This window comes from Dendrobates tinctorius, unplaced genomic scaffold (assembly GCF_039654945.1).
Source record: "Dendrobates tinctorius isolate UK_male_01 unplaced genomic scaffold, ASM3965494v1 ptg000319l, whole genome shotgun sequence".
Lineage (NCBI taxonomy): Eukaryota > Metazoa > Chordata > Amphibia > Anura > Dendrobatidae > Dendrobates > Dendrobates tinctorius.
Genome location: NW_027361986.1, coordinates 2,865,716 through 2,889,182, shown reverse-complemented (window position 1 = coordinate 2,889,182; position 23,467 = coordinate 2,865,716). Strand labels below are relative to the sequence as shown.

The 23,467-nt window shown below is 42.0% G+C and overlaps 1 protein-coding gene across 2 annotated transcripts in view; it reads left to right on the top strand.

Annotated features, from left to right (window-relative positions):
- The first annotated feature begins 2,763 nt into the window (after positions 1-2,763).
- The window catches only part of LOC141073895 (rap guanine nucleotide exchange factor 3-like), a 120,603-nt gene continuing 99,899 nt past the window's right edge, over positions 2,764-23,467 (top strand). For both annotated transcript variants that reach the window (XM_073561435.1, XM_073561434.1), the window contains exons 1-2: positions 2,764-2,984; positions 3,157-3,804. In XM_073561435.1, the coding sequence (XP_073417536.1) occupies positions 3,640-3,804 (165 nt within the window). In that variant the 5' untranslated portion in view covers positions 2,764-2,984; positions 3,157-3,639. The remainder of the gene's footprint in view (positions 2,985-3,156; positions 3,805-23,467) is intronic.

Sequence of the window (23,467 nt, the reverse complement as noted above, 5' to 3'; positions counted from 1 at the left end):
CGCTGGTGAGATCTGCCTGTGTGGCAGCTCACTAGCGACCACTTAGCGATGCATCAGCGATCCATATCATTGTCGGGATCGCTGGTGCATCGCTAAGTGTAATGGTACCCTAAATGAAATACAGTGGCTTGAAAAAGTATACTCGCTCATCACTACTGAGCATCTCACAGAGCACTGTTCAATACATCATTCAAAAATAGAAGGAGTTTTTCCCAACTGCAAACCTACCAAGACATGGTCGTCCACCTAAACTGACATTCTACACTCGTTGCTTGGGTTTTTCCGAGCATGCTCAGGTGTCCTCCGGTGTCCTCCGAGTATTTTGGCGTGCTCGGAGATTTATTTTCTGTCGACGCAGCTGCATGATTTGTGACTGCTAGACAGCCTGAATTCATGTGGGGATTTCCTAACAAACAGGCAACCCTCACATGTATTCAGGCTGTCCAGCAGCCACAAATCATGCAGCTGCATCGACAGAAACTAAATCTCCGACCACGCCAAAATGCTCAGAGGACACCTGAGCATGTGTGGGAGGAACGGCCCCCGTCGAGTGTCCGGGCCGGAACCAAGGGAGCCCCGTCATCTAGGTTCCGGGGGAAACTATTCCCGGGGGACAGAGTTCGGGAACGGACCGTTGTGACAGACAGATGGGCTGGGAGGGACCAGTATAAAGGGGGCGGGGAAGTCCCGGGACGATGAGTCAGCAGACCGGGACAGAGGCAGCAGGAGACAGTGGGAGCGACGGAAAGCTAGAGCGACTTACCAGTGCCAGGGAAGACGCTCACTGAGGACTCCAGAGGGACGGCGCCAAGACAATCATCCGAGACTTGCTGCCCCGCTCCAGCCCGCGGCCACTGCGGCCCCAGTTCAACCCACGGCCACTGCCGCCTCGCTCCAGCCCGCGGTTGCGACCTGTTCCCCGCCACCCACAGCCGCCCTGCTCTCACCAGTGGCTGTGGCCACGGATCCCCCGCCGCAGCCGTTAGCTGCGCAGGTGGCCTGCCCTTCGCCACGCCACATCGCTGCCGCTTGCCCCAGTCTGGGGGCTGCGGCCCATCCGTCCAAGGACTCTGCCGGGGCCTGTGGGGCTCCCGTGTCATCAGAGCGCCAGAGCGCGCAAAGACTTCGCCAACGCCTCAGCAACTGGGCCCAGCGACTGCTACGCCGAAAGACCACCATCCCGAATGGCGACGGACGTCTGGACGGCTAAGTTGACCATATAATTAAGGACCCGTAGTCGGCCATACCGTGGCCCTATAGTGACCGGCTATTGCCGAACGTAGTCGTGTTCTACCCAGTTTGTGTTTGATTGTATAGAACCCCTGCGAGGGCAACCCTTGTTACCCCTATTTTTTATAACCTAACCTCGCTTTACACTTCTCCACAACTTTTTCTCTGACCTGTCTGGTGTGTTCTTTTTCATGATGCTGTTTGATCTCTAATGTTCTCAAATAAACCTCTGAGGCATTCACAGAACAACTGTAGTTATACTGAGAATAGATTACACTCAGGTAGGCTCAATTTTCAAATTTTGTGACTTTGGGACTACAGGGGGCTGATTAAAAATGCACACCACAATTTTAAGATTATTTTTAAAATATTTATAAAATTCTGTATCATTTCCTCTACACTTCACAAATAATTGCTACTTTATGTGGGTATATCACATAAAATCCCAATAAATTACATTTAAGTTTGTGGATGTAACATGAAAAAAATGTGGAAAAGTGCATGGGGTATGAATACTTTTTCAAGGCACTGCATATCTTTAGAATATAATTTCTTTGCTTGGATCATTATAGTATGGTATGTCTGTTATTTCCAACATTGGTAGAATCCATTTTGTTATTCACCTCCATTTTTTTTTTCTTTCTTCTACTGTTTCAAGGAAAATTGTCTTCTCCAGGGAGAAGGTTTTTCTATCTCCAATGTCTAAAAACTATTTCTATCTGCTCATTTGTACTTTAAATGGATTTAGTCAGGGATCAACATATCATTTGTATAATTTATTTTTCTGTTTGGCCTTTTTAACTTTTGCCTATTTTTTTGCACTTTGATAAATCTGCAGTTCCCGCCTTTAATGAATATAGGCTGCCTGGATTGAAGTTATATCATCAGTATTTTTCTACGCTGGGGCTCTCGCTCTATCTGCTCACATGAGCATATAAGAAGTCATCAGATTTTCATCCAGAAAAATCAGACAATTTTTCACCTATATCGCCATCCATATGTCATTTGTGTGGCATTTGTTTTAATATATCTGCAAAACTGCTTCCTATGCTGATAATTGCAATGTATCCATAAAACAATCTGATCAATCTGTACGTTAGCTTACTTCTTCTCACACCTATAGACTTGAATAGGCGAGTCCCATCCGAAATATGAAAGAGATTACTGCATGCCACCACTTTTCTTTTTTTACGCAGATGTTCGGTCAGTGGAAATAAAAATAATATACCGTATACAGTATATATATGAAAATCGCACCTCTGAATGAGCCCTTGGGGCCATTATCCTAATTCTGCTTTGCAAAATAAGTGGATCATAAATGAAACATTCTATTTTATATTCTGGCTGAACAGAAATGACATTGATAAAGCCATTTCTATTCCTTGGGGCACAGTCTCAGTGTGGCTTCTGCCTTTTTATCTTCTACCTCCCACAATCTGCCTCCATTCCCCAGCATTGTGCATTATCTCCCTCCCAGCTCATGTCCCTCCTTTTTTTCTGATTTCTTGGGAGTGTTCATGACTTTCGAGCGTCTTAGGTGACTTGCCAAGTGTTTGTGTGGTTGAGGCAGTGAGCTGAGCACCAGACACTGCTTCCTCTTCACTGCTCTCATTGTCACACCACCAGCTCTGCTCTGACTGAATGTCATAAGGGACCAAGAACATTTCTCACCTGTTCCTACAGAAGAGACCCATTACTGCTCTGGTAACCTGCCTGACTGCTTCTATACAGGTGCCCCAGGCTTTGTTGTGGTGGTAAGTGCACACTTTTAAGAAGTTTGTATAGCAACAAACTGCAGTTAATCTGGAAAGTGAAAGAGTTAAATCATGTAGACTTAAACCTAAAAGCCAGTTAAGCCTTACGGAGTCATCTATATATTTATCGAAAGAGAAGTCTTCCAATAGGTTTAATATTTTATGTTTTTAGGGCATCTTCACACAAGAGGGCTCCTGTGCTAAGGAAGAGAGACACTTCAAGACCTGGTTGACAAGATTGAGGAACAGATTTCATGTGGGTTGAGTTCAGAACTTTGGGAAGAAGATGGAATTTTTTTAACTCAATCTCCAAAAAATGCCCAACAAGAACTTATTACTGAACCCATCCTCAAGGCAGCGGTAATATAATTTCTGTCATTTACTACAGCAAAACCTTCTCCATTGGACGCGAACCTTTGGCATGCCATGTCCACCTTGCATGAAGATGATCAGATATCTTCTGCACCCTTCAGGAACTAACATTCCACTCCTTAGAAATGTTATTTTAACCTAATCCTATTGGTTTAGCTGTGTCAAAGTCAATTTACCATCCAAAGAAAACAACATTTAAATAAATCAACGTGGAGGCTTCAAGGATATGGAGGAACATTAAGGTGCTGGCATACTGAAGACAGGAAAAAAAGGTGATTGTCTCATGATTGACTTGACCACAGGGGTCTCTTTAGTTCCACATCAGATTTTACATTTATGTGACATGAGGCACAGGAGCAAGATGCATTTTTTCCGGAGTGCTTCCTACGAGATTCAAGTGGACCAGAAAACGGAGGTCATTGCCAGCAGCATTCAAGGCATCAGATGGGTATGTATGTTTTCTGTGGCGATTGAAATGTTTGCCATGAGATTTAGTGTCCCCGTATAATCGGTCATCATAATAAGACGCGTATTTGCTAATTGTTATCCTTCATTGTACCGCAGCTACACCTTCATTATATGCGTTGGTCTATATTAGGAAAGTACAATTATGATTTGTTTTCCAAGAATGCAATAGATAAATCGTCCATGAACATGTTTCGGGGACATCTGTACACAGCATATGATTGATATGCTAGTTATGTCCGAAACTAAAACTTTTTTTTTATTCTCTGGAGAACGTGCTTTAAAAAAAGAATTGTTTCCAAGAACAATGTACGTTGTAATGGTATCTTTCCGGATTGCTAAAAGCTCATATGAAACAGCAACTAAAGGGAACCTCCTGGCGTCTAATCTACCTGCACCATGTTAGACAGCAGGACATGAGCAAATTGATATATAGTTTTGTGAAAAACAAATCAGAAGAGCTTACTCATTTAAAGGGGTTGTTCGGGACTTTAATATTGATGGTCTATCCTTAGGATAGGTCATCAAGATCTGCTCAGTAAGAGTGTAACACCCGGCACCCCCACCGATCAGCTGTTCTCGATGCCGGCATCAGCTAAATATGCCCAAATAAGCGGAATTGCACAGTTCCATCAACTACATAGTGGCCAGCCAGGCCTGGGTATTGCACATCCACCCTCTAGTGATTCGAATAGGGGGGCAGATGTGCAGTACCTAGCTGTGACCACTAGGCAGTTGAAGGAGCTGTGAGGCTCCACAACTAAGGATATCTGGCTGCCACCGGTACAGGGAGCAGCTGATCGTCTTGCTCTCCCAGTGATCAGATATTGATAACCTATCCTAAGGCTGGGCCATCAATATAGAAGTTATGTGCAACCCCTTTTTAATCTATGCTCATTCTGGGTTTAAGTGTCCAGTGGGCGGTTCTCATAAGTGATAGTTCAGTGTAAGCATGCACAGACACAGCTTTCAATCATTGACCACCCTAAACCTATATATTTTCCCATAAAGCTTTATATATGAGTCTGCACGGTAACGTTCTTTTGACCGATCAGTCTGAATGTTCAACGTGACAGATTCCATTTAACCTCAATATCTCACTGACCTCGTCTGACAAGTACAGGAAGCTCATATATGATAATTTATTTTTCAGGATCCTTATACTGGAGGTAGCCTATAGGGATAAGAGGCAAAAAAATGCTTTTACATTGTCCATGAGGGAGACATAGGTTAAGGTTGATAAGATATTGGTGTTGGACATGGATTTTCATTTTGTGGCAGTACACAAATGCTGTGTATCAAACCGTTACAGCTCCACATGACCCTAGTGCCCTGGTGCGGTGCTGTAGTGAAAGTGGCACCTTATTTCCCCTAACCTAGGTATGTCTCTGTATGAAGCTAGAGGCATCTGAAGGTCCAGTCTGAGCAGATAAATGGACCAGACGAGTTGTGTGCATAAGACCAAAGGCTTTGTTAAAAGGTTATTCCTAAAAATAATAAACTATCCATAGATTAGGGGTAATTTGCTGATCTCTGGCACCCCCAATAATCTCAAGAACGGCACACTGGAATCCAGGAACTGGATTCTGTAGACCCCGTTTTGAATGAATCGGACATGCCCATGTTCGACTTCTTCTTCATTCATTATCTACGAAGCTGACAGAAATAGTTGAGTGCAGTGCTCTGCTATCGGGCTCACTGAGGGTCCCAGCTGGCAGACCTCCAGTGATCGGTAAGGTATTTCCTTTCCAATGCGCAGGGGATAACTTACTATCATGGGAATAATTAGGCCAGGTTCACATAGCGTTAACTCTGCTCTCATATTCTGATCGCATTAGCAATCGCACTAGCGCAGATGCTCCATCTACTCTAGCAGAGATGGACCCTCGAACGCTGCAGACCGCATAGAATTATAGAATCACAGAATCGTAGAGTTGGAAGGGACCTCTTGGGCCATCTGGTCCAACCCCCTGCTCAAAGCAGGATTCTCTAAATCATCCCAGTCAGATGTCTGTCCAGCCTCTGTTTGAAGACTTCCATTGAAGGAGAACTCACCACTTCTCGTGGCAGCCCGTTCCACTCATTGATCACTCTAACTGTCAAAAAGTTTTTTCTAATATCTAATCTGTGTCTCCTCCCATTCAGTTTCATCCCATTGCTTCTAGTCTTTCCTTGTGCAAATGAGAATAAAGTTGATCCTTCTACAATGTGACAGCCCTTTAGATATTTGTAGACAGCTATTAAGTCTCCTCTCAGTCTTCTCTTTTGCAAACTAAACATTCCCAAATCCTGCAACCTTTCCTCATAAGACAGGGTTTGCAGACCGGTCACCATTCTGGTCGCTCTTTTCTGAACTTGCTCCAGTTTGTTGATGTCTTTTTTAAAATGTGGTGCCCAAAACTGGACACAATATTCCAGATGAGGTCTGACCAAAGAGTAGTAGAGGGAAATAATGACTTCACGTGATCTAGGCTGTATGCATCCGAGGGTCCGTCACAGAATGACGGCACATCACTAATGCAATGCCGCTTATGACATGAGTTAGCGATGCGCTCCGTAATAGCAGTCTGTGGGTGCGTTAATGCCACTGTGTAACGGATGCGTTAAATGCAGCCCCCGAACGCAATATGAACCCTGCCTTACCCTTTAACTGAAACTCAATTTTCAACAAAATAGAGACATGCTGTATCTCATTCCATAGGTAGTAATAGCAAAGATTTATGGATTATCACTCATGAATACTATTTATCACTCATCTAAAATTAGATTCCCACTCTTAAAGGACTTTATAAAATAATATATATTTTAATTGTGATAGCTTACGGTAATTAAAAAAATTCCATTTGTACCGTTTCATCAAGAACCATAGCACTTCTCCCCACATTTACTGAATCTGTAAAGTGCTTTATCAGCACATGATCGCTCCAGTCCACCGCTGATTGCAGCGCTCACATACTGCCTACTGAGGCCAGCGATTGGGGTGCAGTCACTGCCTCTCTGATATGTCACAGCTATGGCACTCCTCCGCTCTTTAATCACACTGTTCTGCAGAACAAATGGGCAGAATTACAAAACTATTATCAGTGTCGAATCTACCCCATGATGGAAAGCAGTGGCACCAGTGGATACCAATGACTTTAATGGGGTCTATTAACTTTCTGTCATCCTACATTTTACTCAATAAAAAAACAACATCCTCTGCAGTTTTTTTCATATTTCAGGGCAACCTGTAACAAATGCCCCAGATGTAGCTTTAAAGAAGTACTCCCATCAAAGTTGTTATCCTCTTAATATCAGCATATTACATAGCATTGTGTACTTACAATTTCTCATATTGCCCTTCTACCCAGCTAACTCTTCTTTTCTCCATTAAGTCTATGACATCACATGATTAAAAACAGACTGGATGAAACCTTCTTAGCTCTATATTAAGTCTATTATTCCAGCATCAGTCATCATTAGAGCTACAAATCTACATCAATGCAAAGTCCCTGGTGAGGAAGAGGAGAGGAGCCACTGGGTCAAGAGTTGACGAGAGGGTGGAGCTGGTCTGACAGGAATTTTACAGTGATGTAGAATTGCAGTTCTAATGATGACTCATGTAGGGACAAGAGACTTCCGGTTTCTACATGGAGCTGAGAAGGATTCAGCTAGTCACATTTAATCTCATGGTGTCATAGACCAAATGGGTATTAAGATAAAGAGATTTTATGAATATCTCCCACGCTGCCGTGTGTAGAAGATGTCTATTTTCAAAGGTTTATTTAACATGTGGTTCAAAGTAACCGGTACTTCTTCAGGAAGACAACCACATATTTTTTTTTTGCATGTGGTTGTCCTCCTGAAGAAGAATCTGTTGCTTCACAACATGTCGAATAAAACCGCACGTTGCATAAACCTTTGAAAATAGACGTCTTCTATACACAGTAGCGAAGGGTGTCCCCAAATTTTCCTTGTCTTCATTCCCATCGGTTTGACAGCCCGTGGATCCACAGCAGCTGAACATTGATTTAAAAAACTTTTATTTTAATTTGTCTGTGCTACTTTGCCCCTAGTGTTTTTATCATAGACCTAATGGAAAAGAGAATAATTAGCTGGGTAGAAAGGCAAAATGAGCAATAGTAAGTACACAGTGCCACATAATATGATGACTGCAATACAATAAGAGGATAACAATTTTGATGAGTGTGTTTCTTTTTAATGTGGAGGAATCATAGAATCATTGAATCGTAGAGTTGGAAGGGACCTCCTGGGCCATCTGGTCCAACCCCCTGCTCAAAGCAGGATTCGCTAAATCATCCCAGTCAGATGTCTGTCCAGCCTCTGTTTGAAGACTTCCATTGAAGGAGAACTCACCACTTCTCGCGGCAGCCTGTTCCACTCATTGATCACTCTAACTGTCAAAAAGTTTTTTCTAATATCCAATCTGTGTCTCCTCCCATTCAGTTTCATCCCATTGCTTCTAGTCTTTCCTTGTGCAAATGAGAATAAAGATGATCCTTCAACAATGTGACAGCCCTTTAGATATTTGCAGACAGCTATTAAGTCTCCTCTCAGTCTTCTCTTTTGCAAACTAAACATTCCCAAATCCTGCAACCTTTCCTCATAAGACAGGGTTTGCAGACCGGTCACCATTCTGGTCGCTCTTTTCTGAACTTGCTCCAGTTTGTTGATGTCTTTTTTAAAATGTGGTGCCCAAAACTGGACACAATATTCCAGATGAGGTCTGACCAAAGAGGAGTAGAGGGAAATAATGACTTCACGTGATCTAGACTGTATGCTTCTGTTAATACATCCTAGAATTGCATTTGCCTTTTTTGCTGCTGCATCACACTGTTGACTCATATTCAGTCTGTGATCTATTAGTATACCCAAGTCTTTTTCACATGTGCTGTTGCTTAGCCCTATTCCTCCCATTCGGTATATGCTTTTTTCATTTTTGCTGCCCAGATGTAGTACTTTGCTTTTTTCCCTGTTAAAAACCATTCTGTTAGTTGCTTCCCACTGCTCCAGTTTATTTATATCTTTTTGAATCCTCTCTCTCTCTTCTCTAGTATTGGCTATCCCTCCTAGCTTTGTGTCATCAGCAAATTTAATCGGTTTACCCTCAATTCCTTCATCTAAATCATTGATAAAGATGTTGAACAATACAGGGCTCAGGACAGAGCCCTGTGGTACCCCACTTGAGACATTCTCCCAACTGGATGTGCAGCCATTTACGACCAATCTTTGGGTCTGATCACTAAGCCAGTTATGAATCCACCTAACAGTTGCCTTGTCCATTCCATGCTTAGTCATTTTTTCAATAAGGATTGTATGAGATACTTTGTTAAATGTTTTGCTGAAGTCAAGATATACTATATCTGCAGCATTTCCTTGATCCACCCAATCAGTGATTCCGTCATAGAAGGAAATTAAGTTAGTCTGACATGACTTATTAGTTACAAACCCATGCTGACTCTGTTTAATCACTTCATTCTTATCCAGGTACTGACATACATGTTGTTTAATAATTTGTTCAAAGATCTTTCCTGGTATAGAAGTCAGACTCACCGGCCTATAGTTGCCTGGGTCCACCTTCTTCCCCTTTTTGAAGATAGGAACAACATTTGCTCTTCTCCAGTCTTCTGGCACTTCTCCTGTTCTCCAAGAATTTTCAAAGATTATGGAGAGGGGTTCAAAAATTTCTTCTGCTATCTCCTTCAGTACTCTGGTGTGTAATGTACAATACCCCCTAACATCCTTTCTTCTGCTATGTTTCCCAGCTTAGCTGAGTTTTATTGATTCATACATGTTAAATAATTCCTGTGATGACATTCTGTTTGGTATGTGCACATACGTAACAAACATTCCTAAATATATAGTATCACATAATTGATCAAGTTTTGACCCAGTTATGTGATTTCTAATGATAGAGGTTATTCTATAAACTCATCACATGATTATATGCCACCCTTTACTTACAGGATACCCAAACTACAGGTATTCCTTCCCGTAACCTAGTTTTTTCTCCCCCTCAATTATCGTCTACTCTATGAACACACGTCAAGAGCCTGACATAGGACATTTCTAAGTAATCCATGACATATTTCCCATAGAGATACAGGAGATTACAACGCAACAAAATACTTCAAACCGTTTCCACATCTCTGATTGCAGTCTACAATGAAACAATTTTTAGAAGCTGAACTAGAGCTGCTCAATACCTTAGGATTTCTTGTAATGTATCAGTCTATCGCCTTGTGCAGATGGCCATATTTTTGGTCTGGCAAAACATCGTATCGCACTCGGACCGATGTTATTCTATGGGGTCGTGCACATGTCTGATTTCTACCTTGGATCTAGTTGGTCTGAGAAAAAAATTGTACCATGTTTGATCTGATATTTGGATCGCACACCACCATACAAGTCAATGAGTCAGTGGAAAGCATCAGACTGACACAATGAAGAATATGGAGAAATTTTCTACATGACAGCAAGTAATTAATATTGATATATTATTTGATGATTAGCTTTTATTTATACAAGCACGGACAAACACTTACATCTCGGCCATACTAATCTGGTCATTATTTCCCTACGTACTTATAACATGTTCTGACTCAAAGTCTGACGGTCCAGGCCACACATCTTGCAGTGGTATTGTGAAGCTGGGTACTCAAGTATCAATGCTAATAACAACTTCTTGATGGGAGGTGCCAGTTGTCGGACCCCCAACTATATTATATGTTGGACTACCCCTTTTATTGGCATAGAATCAGCATTTATTGAACCTTGTGAATGATATGTTTGCTTAGATTTGTAAACAACACAAGTTATAGTGGTGTAACAAGTAAATTTGGGGGCTGTAGGACTAAATTTATAGTCTGGCTAATTTGAAAATGACCACAATCAGCAGCAAAGTGAGTTCAAAATGCAGAAAGCTGAGATTATTTTGGTCTTCCTCCCTTTCGTGCTGTCTTCAAAGTGACTTTTCTTCCTTTCCCGGATCTCCCATGCTTCTGCATTCACCTTTTATCTGCCGAAACGTTACCTAACTGCACCTTACTTGTATAAAGAGGTGGCCATTCTTCACATCTCTGTTATGATTAGGTAACCCAGGAGAATAGCAGGGGAATAGGCTAGGTAACCAGATAACCAGAGAGGTTGGTAGCTTAGTGGATTGCAGACCCCTAAACTGACGACACAACTAGAATTAGCCGTGGGACGTACCTACAATGCCCTAGACGCCTCGGCACAGCTAAAGAATTAACTAAGCCTAAAGAGAGAAATGAAGAAGCTAAACTGCCCCGGATTAGAACCCAAAAGGAATAGATAGCCCCCGAACATATATTTCCGGTGAGACAAGATGAGGCACAAAACACAGGCAGAAAATAGAGTAAGCAAATTATGTGGCCCAAACTGTCTAGATAGAACAGGACAGGAAAGGATACTGTCTGCAATCACGCAAAAAACCTAGGAAAAATCCAACACGTCTGATATGTAAAAATACTGAGGCCACAGGACCTCTCACCCACTAAATCAGAACTCTGGTGTAAACTGGATGCAAAACAAAGATACTGATATAACAGAGGATTAGAGATACTAAACAGACTGACATAAGCTGTGGCATATGAAACAGAGTCCAGCACGGGTCCCAGCAGGGAACCAGGCTGAACTCACACCAGCAAAGCAAAAATCAGAGAAAAGCAAAAATGAATCAAAATGCAAAAAAGATTCAAGAAAACAAATAACTTATCTGAAAGATACAGGACAGAGAAGGAGGCAAGCAGACTTCCAAAATGCTCAGGAAGCAAACCAAATCACCGGCAACAACTGAGGGAAAGTTGCTCACTTAAATCTCTCCAGTCTGTAACACCTGACCTCCAATCATCATCCTCAGGTGATTGACTTCTGTCAGCTAGACCAGCTCCATTACCAGCAGCAACCACCAGAGGGAGCACAAACTCAGAAGCCAGGTCAAAAGTGTTCACAACACATCACCTACCCTGGTCCTTATACCCAGCACAAGCTAGCAGTCCATGTCAACCTAATATTTCTAAATTAAGAACACAATCCAACGATAGTTTTCACATCAATATTTTTACAAAATGTATGAAATGCTGGTAGCTTTGGTTCCCAATGACAATTTACAGACAATGCTTAATGTCAGGTTCAGTAGAACATCTTGGACAATGGTGATTCGGTGTGTTATTTTGTTGCTGACAGATCGCAATGTTTCACTGTTTAAGCTGTTCTGTCATCAATTAACTTTTAATCTGTTATCCAGTAAAAATAAAAAAGGTATTATTCATACGTTCATGTTTGTTTTGTGTCTGCATGAAAACATCTGTGTGATTATCCTTTTTTCTTCCCCTCGCACTCCTCATGTCCCTCTTAAGTTAAAAATAAAGAAGAGGGGTCACCAAAACATCACCTTGGTGAAAAATGTTTAAAACGTGGATGCCGCTGATTTGCTGTAGGTTTTTTTTCCACTAAAGTATTGATTTGAATGGATGAGTAATAGTCTGCATATTGGACCAGAGGTGGAGTATTGTGACCATGTGCCGTCAATGGGAAACACAGACAGTGAACAGTTGAAAATCTCTGATGTCTGAATAAGACTTAAAAAAGGACCAAGTGCAGAAATTCCTAAATGAGTTCCTAGTTATGCGGTACTCTCCAGCCATTAACCCTTGAGTGGTTGTAAAACTACAACTCCCAGAATCAGAGCATGCACAATTTGAAATGACGACCAGGATGCATAGGCAGAATCTTATTTTACATACATGGGAGAGTACTGTCTGCCAACTGGAATGGGGTGAGGAGAAGCCAATAAGGACTAGTCAGATCTCTCCCTACAGTCAGTGTGGGACTGCGGTGCCAAGGGCCCACCAGTAACATTGACTTTGGGGCGAGGGGGCCCATTTTTCACATGCATAAAAATATTACACTGCCCTCATTCACAAATTCATGTACGATATATCTCTATAGAATTATAAACTGTTTTTTTGGTTAATGAATTATGCTGTTTTTTTCTGTACAGGGTGAATCAAGTGACTTATGCCAAGTACTGCCCATAGAGAGATCTGCACAGGGTCCCACCGGGGTATTTCCCTGTTCCCCTATGGGCCAATCCGAATCTGCCTGCAGTCCCCAGCTGGCATTTTCAAACTATGATTTCTCTGAAGTGGTGCAACTGGGATCGGTTTCATGCAGCCTGTGATTCAGACAGCATGAATCTCAGGACAGGTTTCTTTTATAACTCCAAAACTAAATATGCAGAATAATGAAGAATAATTTTAACTTTGAAGTTGTTATGTGATGTGGGTTGGTTACTCTTGCTGAGCAAAAAGATATGATGCCAGACTATGGCGTAATCTAAGAGAGAGAATCGGTAGAGGAGACAAAGCGCCAATAGGATCCTATCTGGGCAATAATATAGAAGGATATGCATGATTACTCTCACCTGGATGGCTTGAGTGAATCTACATTCTAAAAAAGAACAGCGAAAATCATTGCATGAATAAGAGTGTTCAAACTCCTAGCCAGTACTGTACATTCTCCACATACTTTGTATATCCTCTACCTTCCATACACCTCCTATATTCTCTGTATAGAAAACATTAATTAGAAATGTATGTCTAAAGTATGGAAACCTCAATTACATTCTTCACTATTGCTTGTGGGTTTGTGTTGACAGTATTTCTACTGTAGTAGCAGTAAAATACTGCCATTATATTTATGAAGCAGGAGCATCGGAAAAAATAATAAAGCTGTAAATTTCTCCAATAGGGCAGGATGGCTACGGTGCATGGAGATGTAGGACAGGAAAGAAATGCATGGAGATGTAGGACAGGGAAGAAATGCATGGAGATGTAGGACAGGGAAGAAATGCATGGAGATGAAGGACAGGGAAGAAGTGCATGGAGGTGTAGGACAGGGAAGAAATGCATGGAGATGTAGGACAGGGAAGAAGTGCATGGAGGTGTAGGACAGGGAAGAAATGCATGGAGATGTAGGACAGGGAAGAAATGCATGGAGATGTAGGACAGGGAAGAAGTGCATGGAGATGTAGGACAGGGAAGAAGTGCATGGAGATGTAGGACAGGGAAGAAATGCATGGAGATGTAGGACAGGGAAGAAGTGCATGGAGATGTAGGACAGGGAAGAAATGCATGGAGGTGTAGGACAGGGAAGAAGTGCATGGAGATGTAGGACAGGGAAGAAGTGCATGGAGATGTAGGACAGGGAAGAAGTGCATGGAGATGTAGGACAGGGAAGAAGTGCATGGAGATGTAAAACAGGGAAGAAGTGCATGGAGGTGTAGGACAGGGAAGAAGTGCATGGAGGTGTAGGACAGGGAAGAAGTGCATGGAGATTTAGGACAGGAAAGAAATGCATGGAGATTTAGGACAGGGAAGAAGTGCATGGAGATGTAGGACAGGGAAGAAGTGCATGGAGGTGTAGGACAGGGAAGAAGTGCATGGAGGTGTAGGACAGGGAAGAAATGCATGGAGATGTAGGACAGGGAAGAAATGCATGGAGATGTAGGACAGGGAAGAAGTGCATGGAGATGTAGGACAGGGAAGAAGTGCATGGAGATTTAGGACAGGGAAGAAATGCATGGAGATGTAGGACAGGGAAGAAGTGCATGGAGATGTAGGACAGGGAAGAAATGCATGGAGGTGTAGGACAGGGAAGAAATGCATGGAGATGTAGGACAGGGAAGAAATGCATGGAGATGTAGGACAGGGAAGAAATGCATGGAGATGTAGGACAGGGAAGAAGTGCATGGAGATGTAGGACAGGGAAGAAGTGCATGGAGATGTAGGACAGGGAAGAAATGCATGGAGATGTAGGACAGGGAAGAAGTGCATGGAGATGTAGGACAGGGAAGAAATGCATGGAGGTGTAGGACAGGGAAGAAGTGCATGGAGATGTAGGACAGGGAAGAAGTGCATGGAGATGTAGGACAGGGAAGAAGTGCATGGAGATGTAAAACAGGGAAGAAGTGCATGGAGGTGTAGGACAGGGAAGAAGTGCATGGAGGTGTAGGACAGGGAAGAAGTGCATGGAGATTTAGGACAGGAAAGAAATGCATGGAGATTTAGGACAGGGAAGAAGTGCATGGAGATGTAGGACAGGGAAGAAGTGCATGGAGGTGTAGGACAGGGAAGAAGTGCATGGAGGTGTAGGACAGGGAAGAAATGCATGGAGATGTAGGACAGGGAAGAAATGCATGGAGATGTAGGACAGGGAAGAAGTGCATGGAGATGTAGGACAGGGAAGAAGTGCATGGAGATGTAGGACAGGGAAGAAATGCATGGAGATGTAGGACAGGGAAGAAGTGCATGGAGATGTAGGACAGGGAAGAAATGCATGGAGATGTAAAACAGGGAAGAAATGCATGGAGATTTAGGACAGGGAAGAAGTGCATGGAGGTGTAGGACAGGGAAGAAGTGCATGGAGATGTAGGACGGAAGAAGTGCATGGAGGTGTAGGACAGGGAAGAAATGCATGGAGATGTAGGACAGGGAAGAAGTGCATGGAGATGTAGGACGGAAGAAGTGCATGGAGATGTAGGACAGGGAAGAAATGCATGGAGATGTAGGACAGGGAAGAAGTGCATGGAGATGTAGGACAGGGAAGAAGTGCATGGAGATGTAGGACAGGGAAGAAGTGCATGGAGATGTAGGACAGGGAAGAAGTGCATGGAGGTGTAGGACAGGGAAGAAGTGCATGGAGATGTAGGACAGAGAAGAAATGCATGGAGATTTAGGACAGAGAAGAAGTGCATGGAGGTGTAGGACAGGAAAGAAGTGCATGGAGATGTAGGACAGGAAAGAAGTGCATGGAGATGTAGGACAGGAAAGAAGTGCATGGGGATGTAGGACGGATTGTTAGCAAAGTGAAAATATTTTTGGAATTTCTCTTTTGCATTATGTCCTGTTGTAAATCTCAAGTCCTGTATTTAATCTGATAAAGTAGCAGTCAGTGCTGGTTATATTTATATTGCATGTGAGGTAATATAAAAGTCATGAGCTATGCTATGTGGCAATGTCAAATATTTGGAAGAGCATATTAATTTGAGAGTGAAGAGAGTTAAGAGTGTGTCAGCGTGGAATGAGCTAGCAGAGTGGAAATATTTGTTCAAGGTACTGCTGACGTTCATAGGTAAAGGAACCGTGACATAAGGAGCCAAACCAGGTAAATATTAAGCGCACAACACTTCTCTCCATGTAACCACTGAGCCATGATGACAGTCTTAGATCTCTGCTGTAATGTCATCACTAGGGCAAAGTTACTGCAAAAAAATAAAAATGTTGGCCTAATACGTCAAGAGACTTCTATCTGGGAAGAATCTTTATATAGTTTTCACATTTTTGTTTTCATGTTAGAGTATGCAATTAGTCATCAGTCTCAGATCATGTGGCCAATAAGGGCATTTGGGGCTAACAGAAAGTGTAGAAAAATAAAAGAGGGGTCTTAGATCAATAAATACTTTTGAGGATTGCATATTACATAGTTACATACAGTCATTATGGCAGTGCTGGCACCCTTGAAATATCCTCATAAAGCAAATAGATGAAGCAGCGACTCAAGGAGAAGTCATTATTATGGGGGACTTCAACTACCCTGAAATACATTGGGGAACCGAAACCTGCAGTTCCAGCAGAGGTAATAGGTTTTTGACAAATATGAGAGACAATTACCTTTCACAACTGGTTCAGGACCCAACAAGAGGGGGGGCACTGCTAGACCTAATATTAACCAACAGGCCAGACCGCATATCAAATGTAAGGGTTGAGGGTCACTTGGGTAATAGTGATCACAAATTAATAAGTTTTCAGGTGTCCTTTAATAAGATGTGTAGTAGAGGGGTTACAAGGACACTAAACTTCAGGAAAGCAAATTTCCAACGGATGAGAGATGAACTTGGTGCAATTAACTGGGACAATATCCTGAGACATAAAAATACACAAAGAAAATGGGAGACATTTATTAGCATCCTGAATAGGACCTGTGCACAATATATACCGTATGGGAGTAAACATGCTAGAAATAGGAGGAAACCACTATGGCTAAATAGAGCTGTAAGGGGCGCAATAAGAGATAAAAATAAAGCATTTAGAGAATTAAAGCAAGTAGGTAGTGATGAGGCATTAAATAAATACAGAAAATTAAATAAATTCTGTAAAAAGCAAATCAAGGCAGCAAAGATTGAGACAGAGAGACTCATTGCCAGAGAAAGTAAAAATAATCCCAAAATATTCTTTAACTATATAAATAGTAAGAAACTAAATAATGATAGTGTTGGCCCCCTTAAAAATAGCCTGGGTGAAATGGTAGATGAGGATGAGGAAAAAGCCAATATGCTAAATGACTTTTTTTCAACAGTATTTACACAAGAAAATGCCATGACGGATAACATGATCAGGGATAAAAATTCTCCATTAAATAACACCTGCTTAACCCAGCAGGAAGTACGGCGGCGTCTACAAATCACTAAAATTGACAAATCTCCGGGCCCGGATGGGATACACCCCCGAATACTGCAGGAATTAAGCACAGTCATAGATAGACCATTATTTTTAATCTTTAAAGATTCCATAATAACAGGGTCTCTACCACAGGACTGGCGTATAGCAAATGTGGTGCCAATATTCAAAAAGGGGACAAAAACTGAACTTGGAAATTATAGGACAGTAAGTTTAACCTCAACTGTGGGTAAAATCCTGGAGGGTTTTCTAAGAGATACTATACTGGAGTATCTGGAGAAGAATAACCTCATGACCCAATATCAACATGGGTTTACGAGGGACCGTTCCTGTCAGACTAATCTGATAAGCTTTTATGAAGAAGTAAGTTCCAGACTGGACCAAGGGAATGCAGTGGACATGGTGTACATGGACTTTTCAAAAGCTTTTGATATGGTGCCACACAAAAGGTGGATACATAAAATGAGAACAATGGGGATAGGGGAAAATATGTGTAAGTGGGATAAGAGATGGCTCAGTGATAGGAAACAAAGGGTTGTTATTAATGGAGCACACTCGGACTGGGTCACGGCTAGCAGTGGGGTAACACAGGGGTCAGTATTGGGCCCGCTTCTTTTTAACATTTATTAATGACCTTGTCATAGAGAGTGGAATTTTAATATTTGCAGATGACACTAAACTCTGCAGGGTAATCAATACTGAGGAGGACAATTTTATATTAGAGGAGGATTTATGTAAACTAGAAGCTTGGGCTGATAAATGGCAAATGAGCTTTAGTGGGGATGAATGTAAGGTCATGCACTTGGGTAGAACAAACAAGATGTTTAATTATGTGCTTAATTGTAAAACATTGGGCAAAACTGTCACTGAAAAAGACGGGTGTATGGGTGGACGACAAACTCACATTTAGTGGCCAGTGTCAGGCAGCTGCTGCAAAGGCAAATAAAATAATGGGATGCATTAAAAGAGGCATAGATGCTCATGAGGAGAACATAATTTTACCTCTATATAAGTCACTAGTGCGACCACACTTAGAATACTGTGTATAGTTCTGGTTTCGGTGTATATGAAAGACATAGCTGAACTGGAGCGGGTGCAGAGAAGAGCGACCAAGGTTATAAGGGAACTGGGGGGTCTGCAATACCAAGACAGGTTACTACACTTGGGGTTATTTAGTTTGGAAAAACGAAGGCTCAGGGGTGGTCTTATTACATTGTATAAATATATAAAAAACAAATCTGAACTGAGAATAGTAAGTTAATGTGTATGCACAATGTAAGCGCATATAAACACATGACCATTAACCAGAGAAAACAAAAAGCAAAAACACAAATATCCTGAACTAAAAAGTAAAAAATGTATACTGCAAATAATGCATTATTTGCAGTATACATTTTTTACTTTTTAGTTCAGGATATTTGTGTTTTTGCTTTTTGTTTTCTATTGTATAAATATATGCAGGGACAGTACAAAGACCTTTCTAATGATCTTTTAACTCTTAGACCTGTGACGGGGACAAGGGGGCATCCTCTATGTCGGGAGGAAAGAAGGTTTAAGCATAATCACAGACGCGGATTCTTTACTGTAAGAGCAGTGAGACTATGGAACTCTCTGCCATATGATGTTGTAATGAGTGATTCACTACTAACATTTAAGGGACTGGATGCCTTTCTTGAAAAGTATAATATTACAGGGTATATACACTAGTTTCCTTAATATTCTGTTGATCCAGGGAGCTAGTCTGATTGCCGTATGTGGAGTCGGGAAGGAATTTTTTTCCCCAATGTGAAGCTTACTGATTGCCACATGGGTTTTTTTGCCTTCCTCTGGATCAACATGTTAGGGCAATTTAGGATAGGATATGGGTTTAAATAGATGGACTTAAAGTCTTCCTTCAACCTTAATAACTATGTTACTATGTCACTATGTTACTTTGTTTTCATCCATTTCTGGGTGCTTCATGAAACATGTTTGGGGTCATAGTCTTGCTGGAAGACCTATGACCTAGGACACAAACCCAAATTTCTGACACGGGCACTACATTGCTATCCAAAATCCTTTGTTAATCTTCAGATTTCATGATGTTTTGCAGACAGTCAAGCCACCCAGTGCCAGAGGCAGTAAAACAACCAAAACATATTTGAACCTCCACCATATTTGACTGTAGGTACTGCTTTCTTTTCTTTGCAGGCCTCATTCCATATTTGGTAATCAGTAGAATGATGTGCTTTACCAAAAAGCTCTATCTTGGGCTCATCTGTCCATAAGATGCTTTCCCAGAAGGATTTTGGCTTACTCATGTACATTTTGGCCAACTGCAGTCTAGCTTTTTTATGTCTCTGTATCAACTGTGGGGTCCTCCTGGGTCTCCTATCATAGCATTTAATTTCATTCAAATGTTGACGGATAGTTCACACTGACACTGATGCACCCTGCGCCTACAGGACAGCTTGAATTTCTTTGGAACTTGATTGGGGCTGCTTATCTGCCATCTGGACTATCTTGTCTTGCAACCTTTCATCAATTTTTTCCGCTGTCCAGGAATGTTAGCTATAGCTCCACAGGTTTGTAAACGTCTTGACTATGTTTTTCACCGTGGACAAAACAACATCAAGATCTCTGGAGCTGGACTTGTAACCTTGGGATTGTTGATAGTTTTCATAAATTTTGGTTCTCAAGTCCTCAGAGAGTTCTCTTCTCCTCTTTCTGTTCTCCATGCTTAGTGTGGCACACATAGACACACAATGCAAATATTGAGTCAACTTTTCCCTTTTTTATCTGGTTTCATTTGTGATTTTCATATTGCTCATTGGCCATTGCTTGTGGTAGGGCATTCCACAGTCTTATTGCATTAACCTTAAAGCTCCCTTTCCTTTTTAGCTGCCAGAATTGCCTTTCTATCAACCATTGAAAGTATGAATATGACACACGTTGAACCAATCAGGTCTCTATAATCATTATTGTATTGTGCAGTGATAACGATACAGATTAATGTATGAATTGAACATGTATACATGCAGTAATCTGTATTGTTATCACTGCACAAATAGGACATAAATTCAAAAGTTCTAATAGGGTATTTGTAAATCAACCAATAAGAAATAGCTCCAAGTGCAGTGCGCTTGTGATTGCCTAGAGCTTTGGGGCCCATGTCTGTAGGGGTGCAGAGGTTGCAGTATCACTAAGGCTTTGGCCTCTCTTCTACATAGGAGGATATGGTGTTATAAGTGGTGCTGGGTAGGTGGAAGGAGCGGTTAGCAATTTTACATTCGGACTCAGGAGCTTCATGTTACCTTTTTTCATATGCCTGTCCTGACCTACGAATCTTTTGGAATTTTGGTGGGCCATTCAGACCTTGCACATACAGTAATTATTTACCTTGTTATGTCACTCCAGTGAAAACCTACTTAATTCCCTGTTGCCCACATAATAGGTGATCAAGGGGTCTTTATCCACTAAGGCTGCCTGTGGGGGTCCAGACAGCAATATGAAATGTTTTTTCCAAAAAAGGCAAATCCTATGATACATCTCATTTTGTTTTCAAGATCACAAAAATGTTTCTTAGTATGTCATTGACATTTTCATTTGCTTATAGGGGTCACATCTGCGAGAGGTTTGGAAAGCTTCTACTTGATAATACAGTGAAACTGGACATCTACATAAAGAAGCACTACTCCTTCCATTAAAGTTTTTATCCTCTTAATATATTGCAATTATATTATTATACAGTACTGTGCACTTACAATTGCTCATTTTGGCTTTCTACACAGCTAATTCTTCTCTTTTCCATTCGGTCTATGACATCATGTGATTAAAAATAGACTATCTGAATCCTTCTAAGCTCTATGTAGAAACAGGAGGTCAATATTCCCTGCATAAGTCATCACGGTAAAAGTTCCTTCCAGGGGGGGAGGAGGGAGCAGCTGGGTCAGGCGTTGAAGAGAAGGCTGAGTAGAGTAAAGAGAAGAATTAACTGGGTATTGAGGGCAAAATGAGCAATTGCAAGCATACAGTGACATAATAAGATGATTGGAATATATTAAGAGGATAAAAAAACTTTGATGGTAGTGCTTCTTTAATTGTTAAATTATTAAACAGTTGTTCTCACGATTGATCTTGAGGAGCGCACCATTCCCTAGCCCTCTGGGTTCCTGCTTTGCTGAGTCAGAGAGGTAGGTCTTAAATGACTGACAGTCTGGACTTGTGGCATTATCACACCACTACTGCGCACTCTGATACAGGTGGCCGAGGCAAAGTATTAAAGAGGCACAGAAGCATTGAAGGTGGGCAGGCCCAGCCATCTAGCTATCTTCAGAGCAGCGATTGCAAGCTCTATAGCAAAGAGTTTGTAAGTGCTGCACTCTTGGCCTATGAGAATAGCCACTGCTGTTAGACTGCAGGAGTGGCCGGTAAACTAGGCAACAAGCCGTAAACAATAGAATTAAAACAATCCATCCTTGATAGCAGGATAGAGGATTTTTAATGAAAAATAACTAAAGGGCCTGTCACACTAAGAGATATCGCTAGCAATATCGCTATAACTAGTGACATTATAGCGATATTGCTAGCGATATCGCTATGTGTGATACTTACCTACGACAGCTCCCCCGCTGGTTATCGCTGATCGCGCGAGAACGTTCAGGACCGCTTCTCGTCGTCTGCTTCCTGCTGGGCTTCCTGCTGTGAGGAGGAGCGACGCGTGGAGCCGGGCGGGAGGACGCAGGATCGCCTGGTGTGACAGGTAAGTAGCGACCCCCGTCCCCAGCGATGTCGCTGGTGAGATCTGCCTGTGTGGCAGCTCACTAGCGACCACTTAGCGATGCACCAGCGATCCTGACCGCGTCATATCGCTGGTCGGGATTGCTGGTACATCGCTAAGTGTGACAGTACCTTTACAAATCTGATTATTTCTTACAAGCATTTTGCAATTGTGAGCTTTATAATGATGAGAATTACCCTTTATGTGCCCTCATTTATCACAGCTATTTTAAGGCAGAATAACAGTAAAGAGGAAACTGTTCACAAGAGCTTACACTCCTACAATTGAGAGGTTATGTTAGCAGAAGTGGGTCAACAAGCTAACTACAGAGGAAATGTTGGAGGGAATCCAGTGGTCACATTCTTCAGTTTTGGGCAGAGTGTTTGCAGATTTTTATCTCTTTCACATACTTTATAAATTGATTATCCTTTTTTTTTATTCAAGATTATTGTTAAGATAATAAAGAAAATGATCTTATGTGGGATAAAGTATCAAAAAATAGGATAAGAGTATAACCAAGAGTATTTGGGAATTAGCCAAAAATATGCACAGTATGACGTTATGACAGGTTTTGTGTGGTGCCTGTTGGTGTTCAGCCCATGTTCAAAATTCACTGTGCATTGCAAGACTTGATTTCTTAGTATTATAATTAGTACCCATGTTTTTTTTAATGCAGCAATCTCTCCTATTGTGGCCACAATGCAATGGAATCCTAATGCAATGGACCTGTCGGCCCAAACTGACAGTATAAACCAATCACGTCGCTTTGTGGGGAATTTTGCCCCTGTAAAAATCTTATCATTGGTGTTCTCATCACTGTCTTCTTTCCAGAGAAGCTGAAGTATGCTAACTAGATTGCCCGGTGCACCCTTGGTGTGACCAAGAGTCTCACGGCACCGTTTCACCCTCCGGTTTTGCCTCTCTCACAGGGTAACAATGACGGCTTTCTCTGGAGACCGTGCTTGCTCTAGGTAGGCCAATGCTATCAATCACCAGTGAGAGAGGCGGGGCATACAAGACCAGTGGGTGGGACAGTGCACTGAGAATTTGGGCCACACTGACCAGTGCACCAAGCTCCCTAATTAGCATATTTAAATATAACAGCTGATACATGCTGCCCGATCCACAGGCAGTATACGCACGATTTCAGCCATATATGTTTAACTTTGAAGTGCGACGGTGGTTCAGAGAAAGTGTAATAGCTCCTGGGGACCAAGTCGCACGGGGACTAGTTGGACAGGAGGGTCACCGGTGGCTCTGCCCAACGTCTCCCTTTGTGTCATAGGTCTCTCCCTATACACGCATGCGGGGAGAGAGCTGTCACTCTATGACAGTGGGTAGGGAGAAGACGCTGAGGGCCTGCCTGTCCACTCTTAAAGTATGTTTTCCCCTCTAGTGCTAGCGTG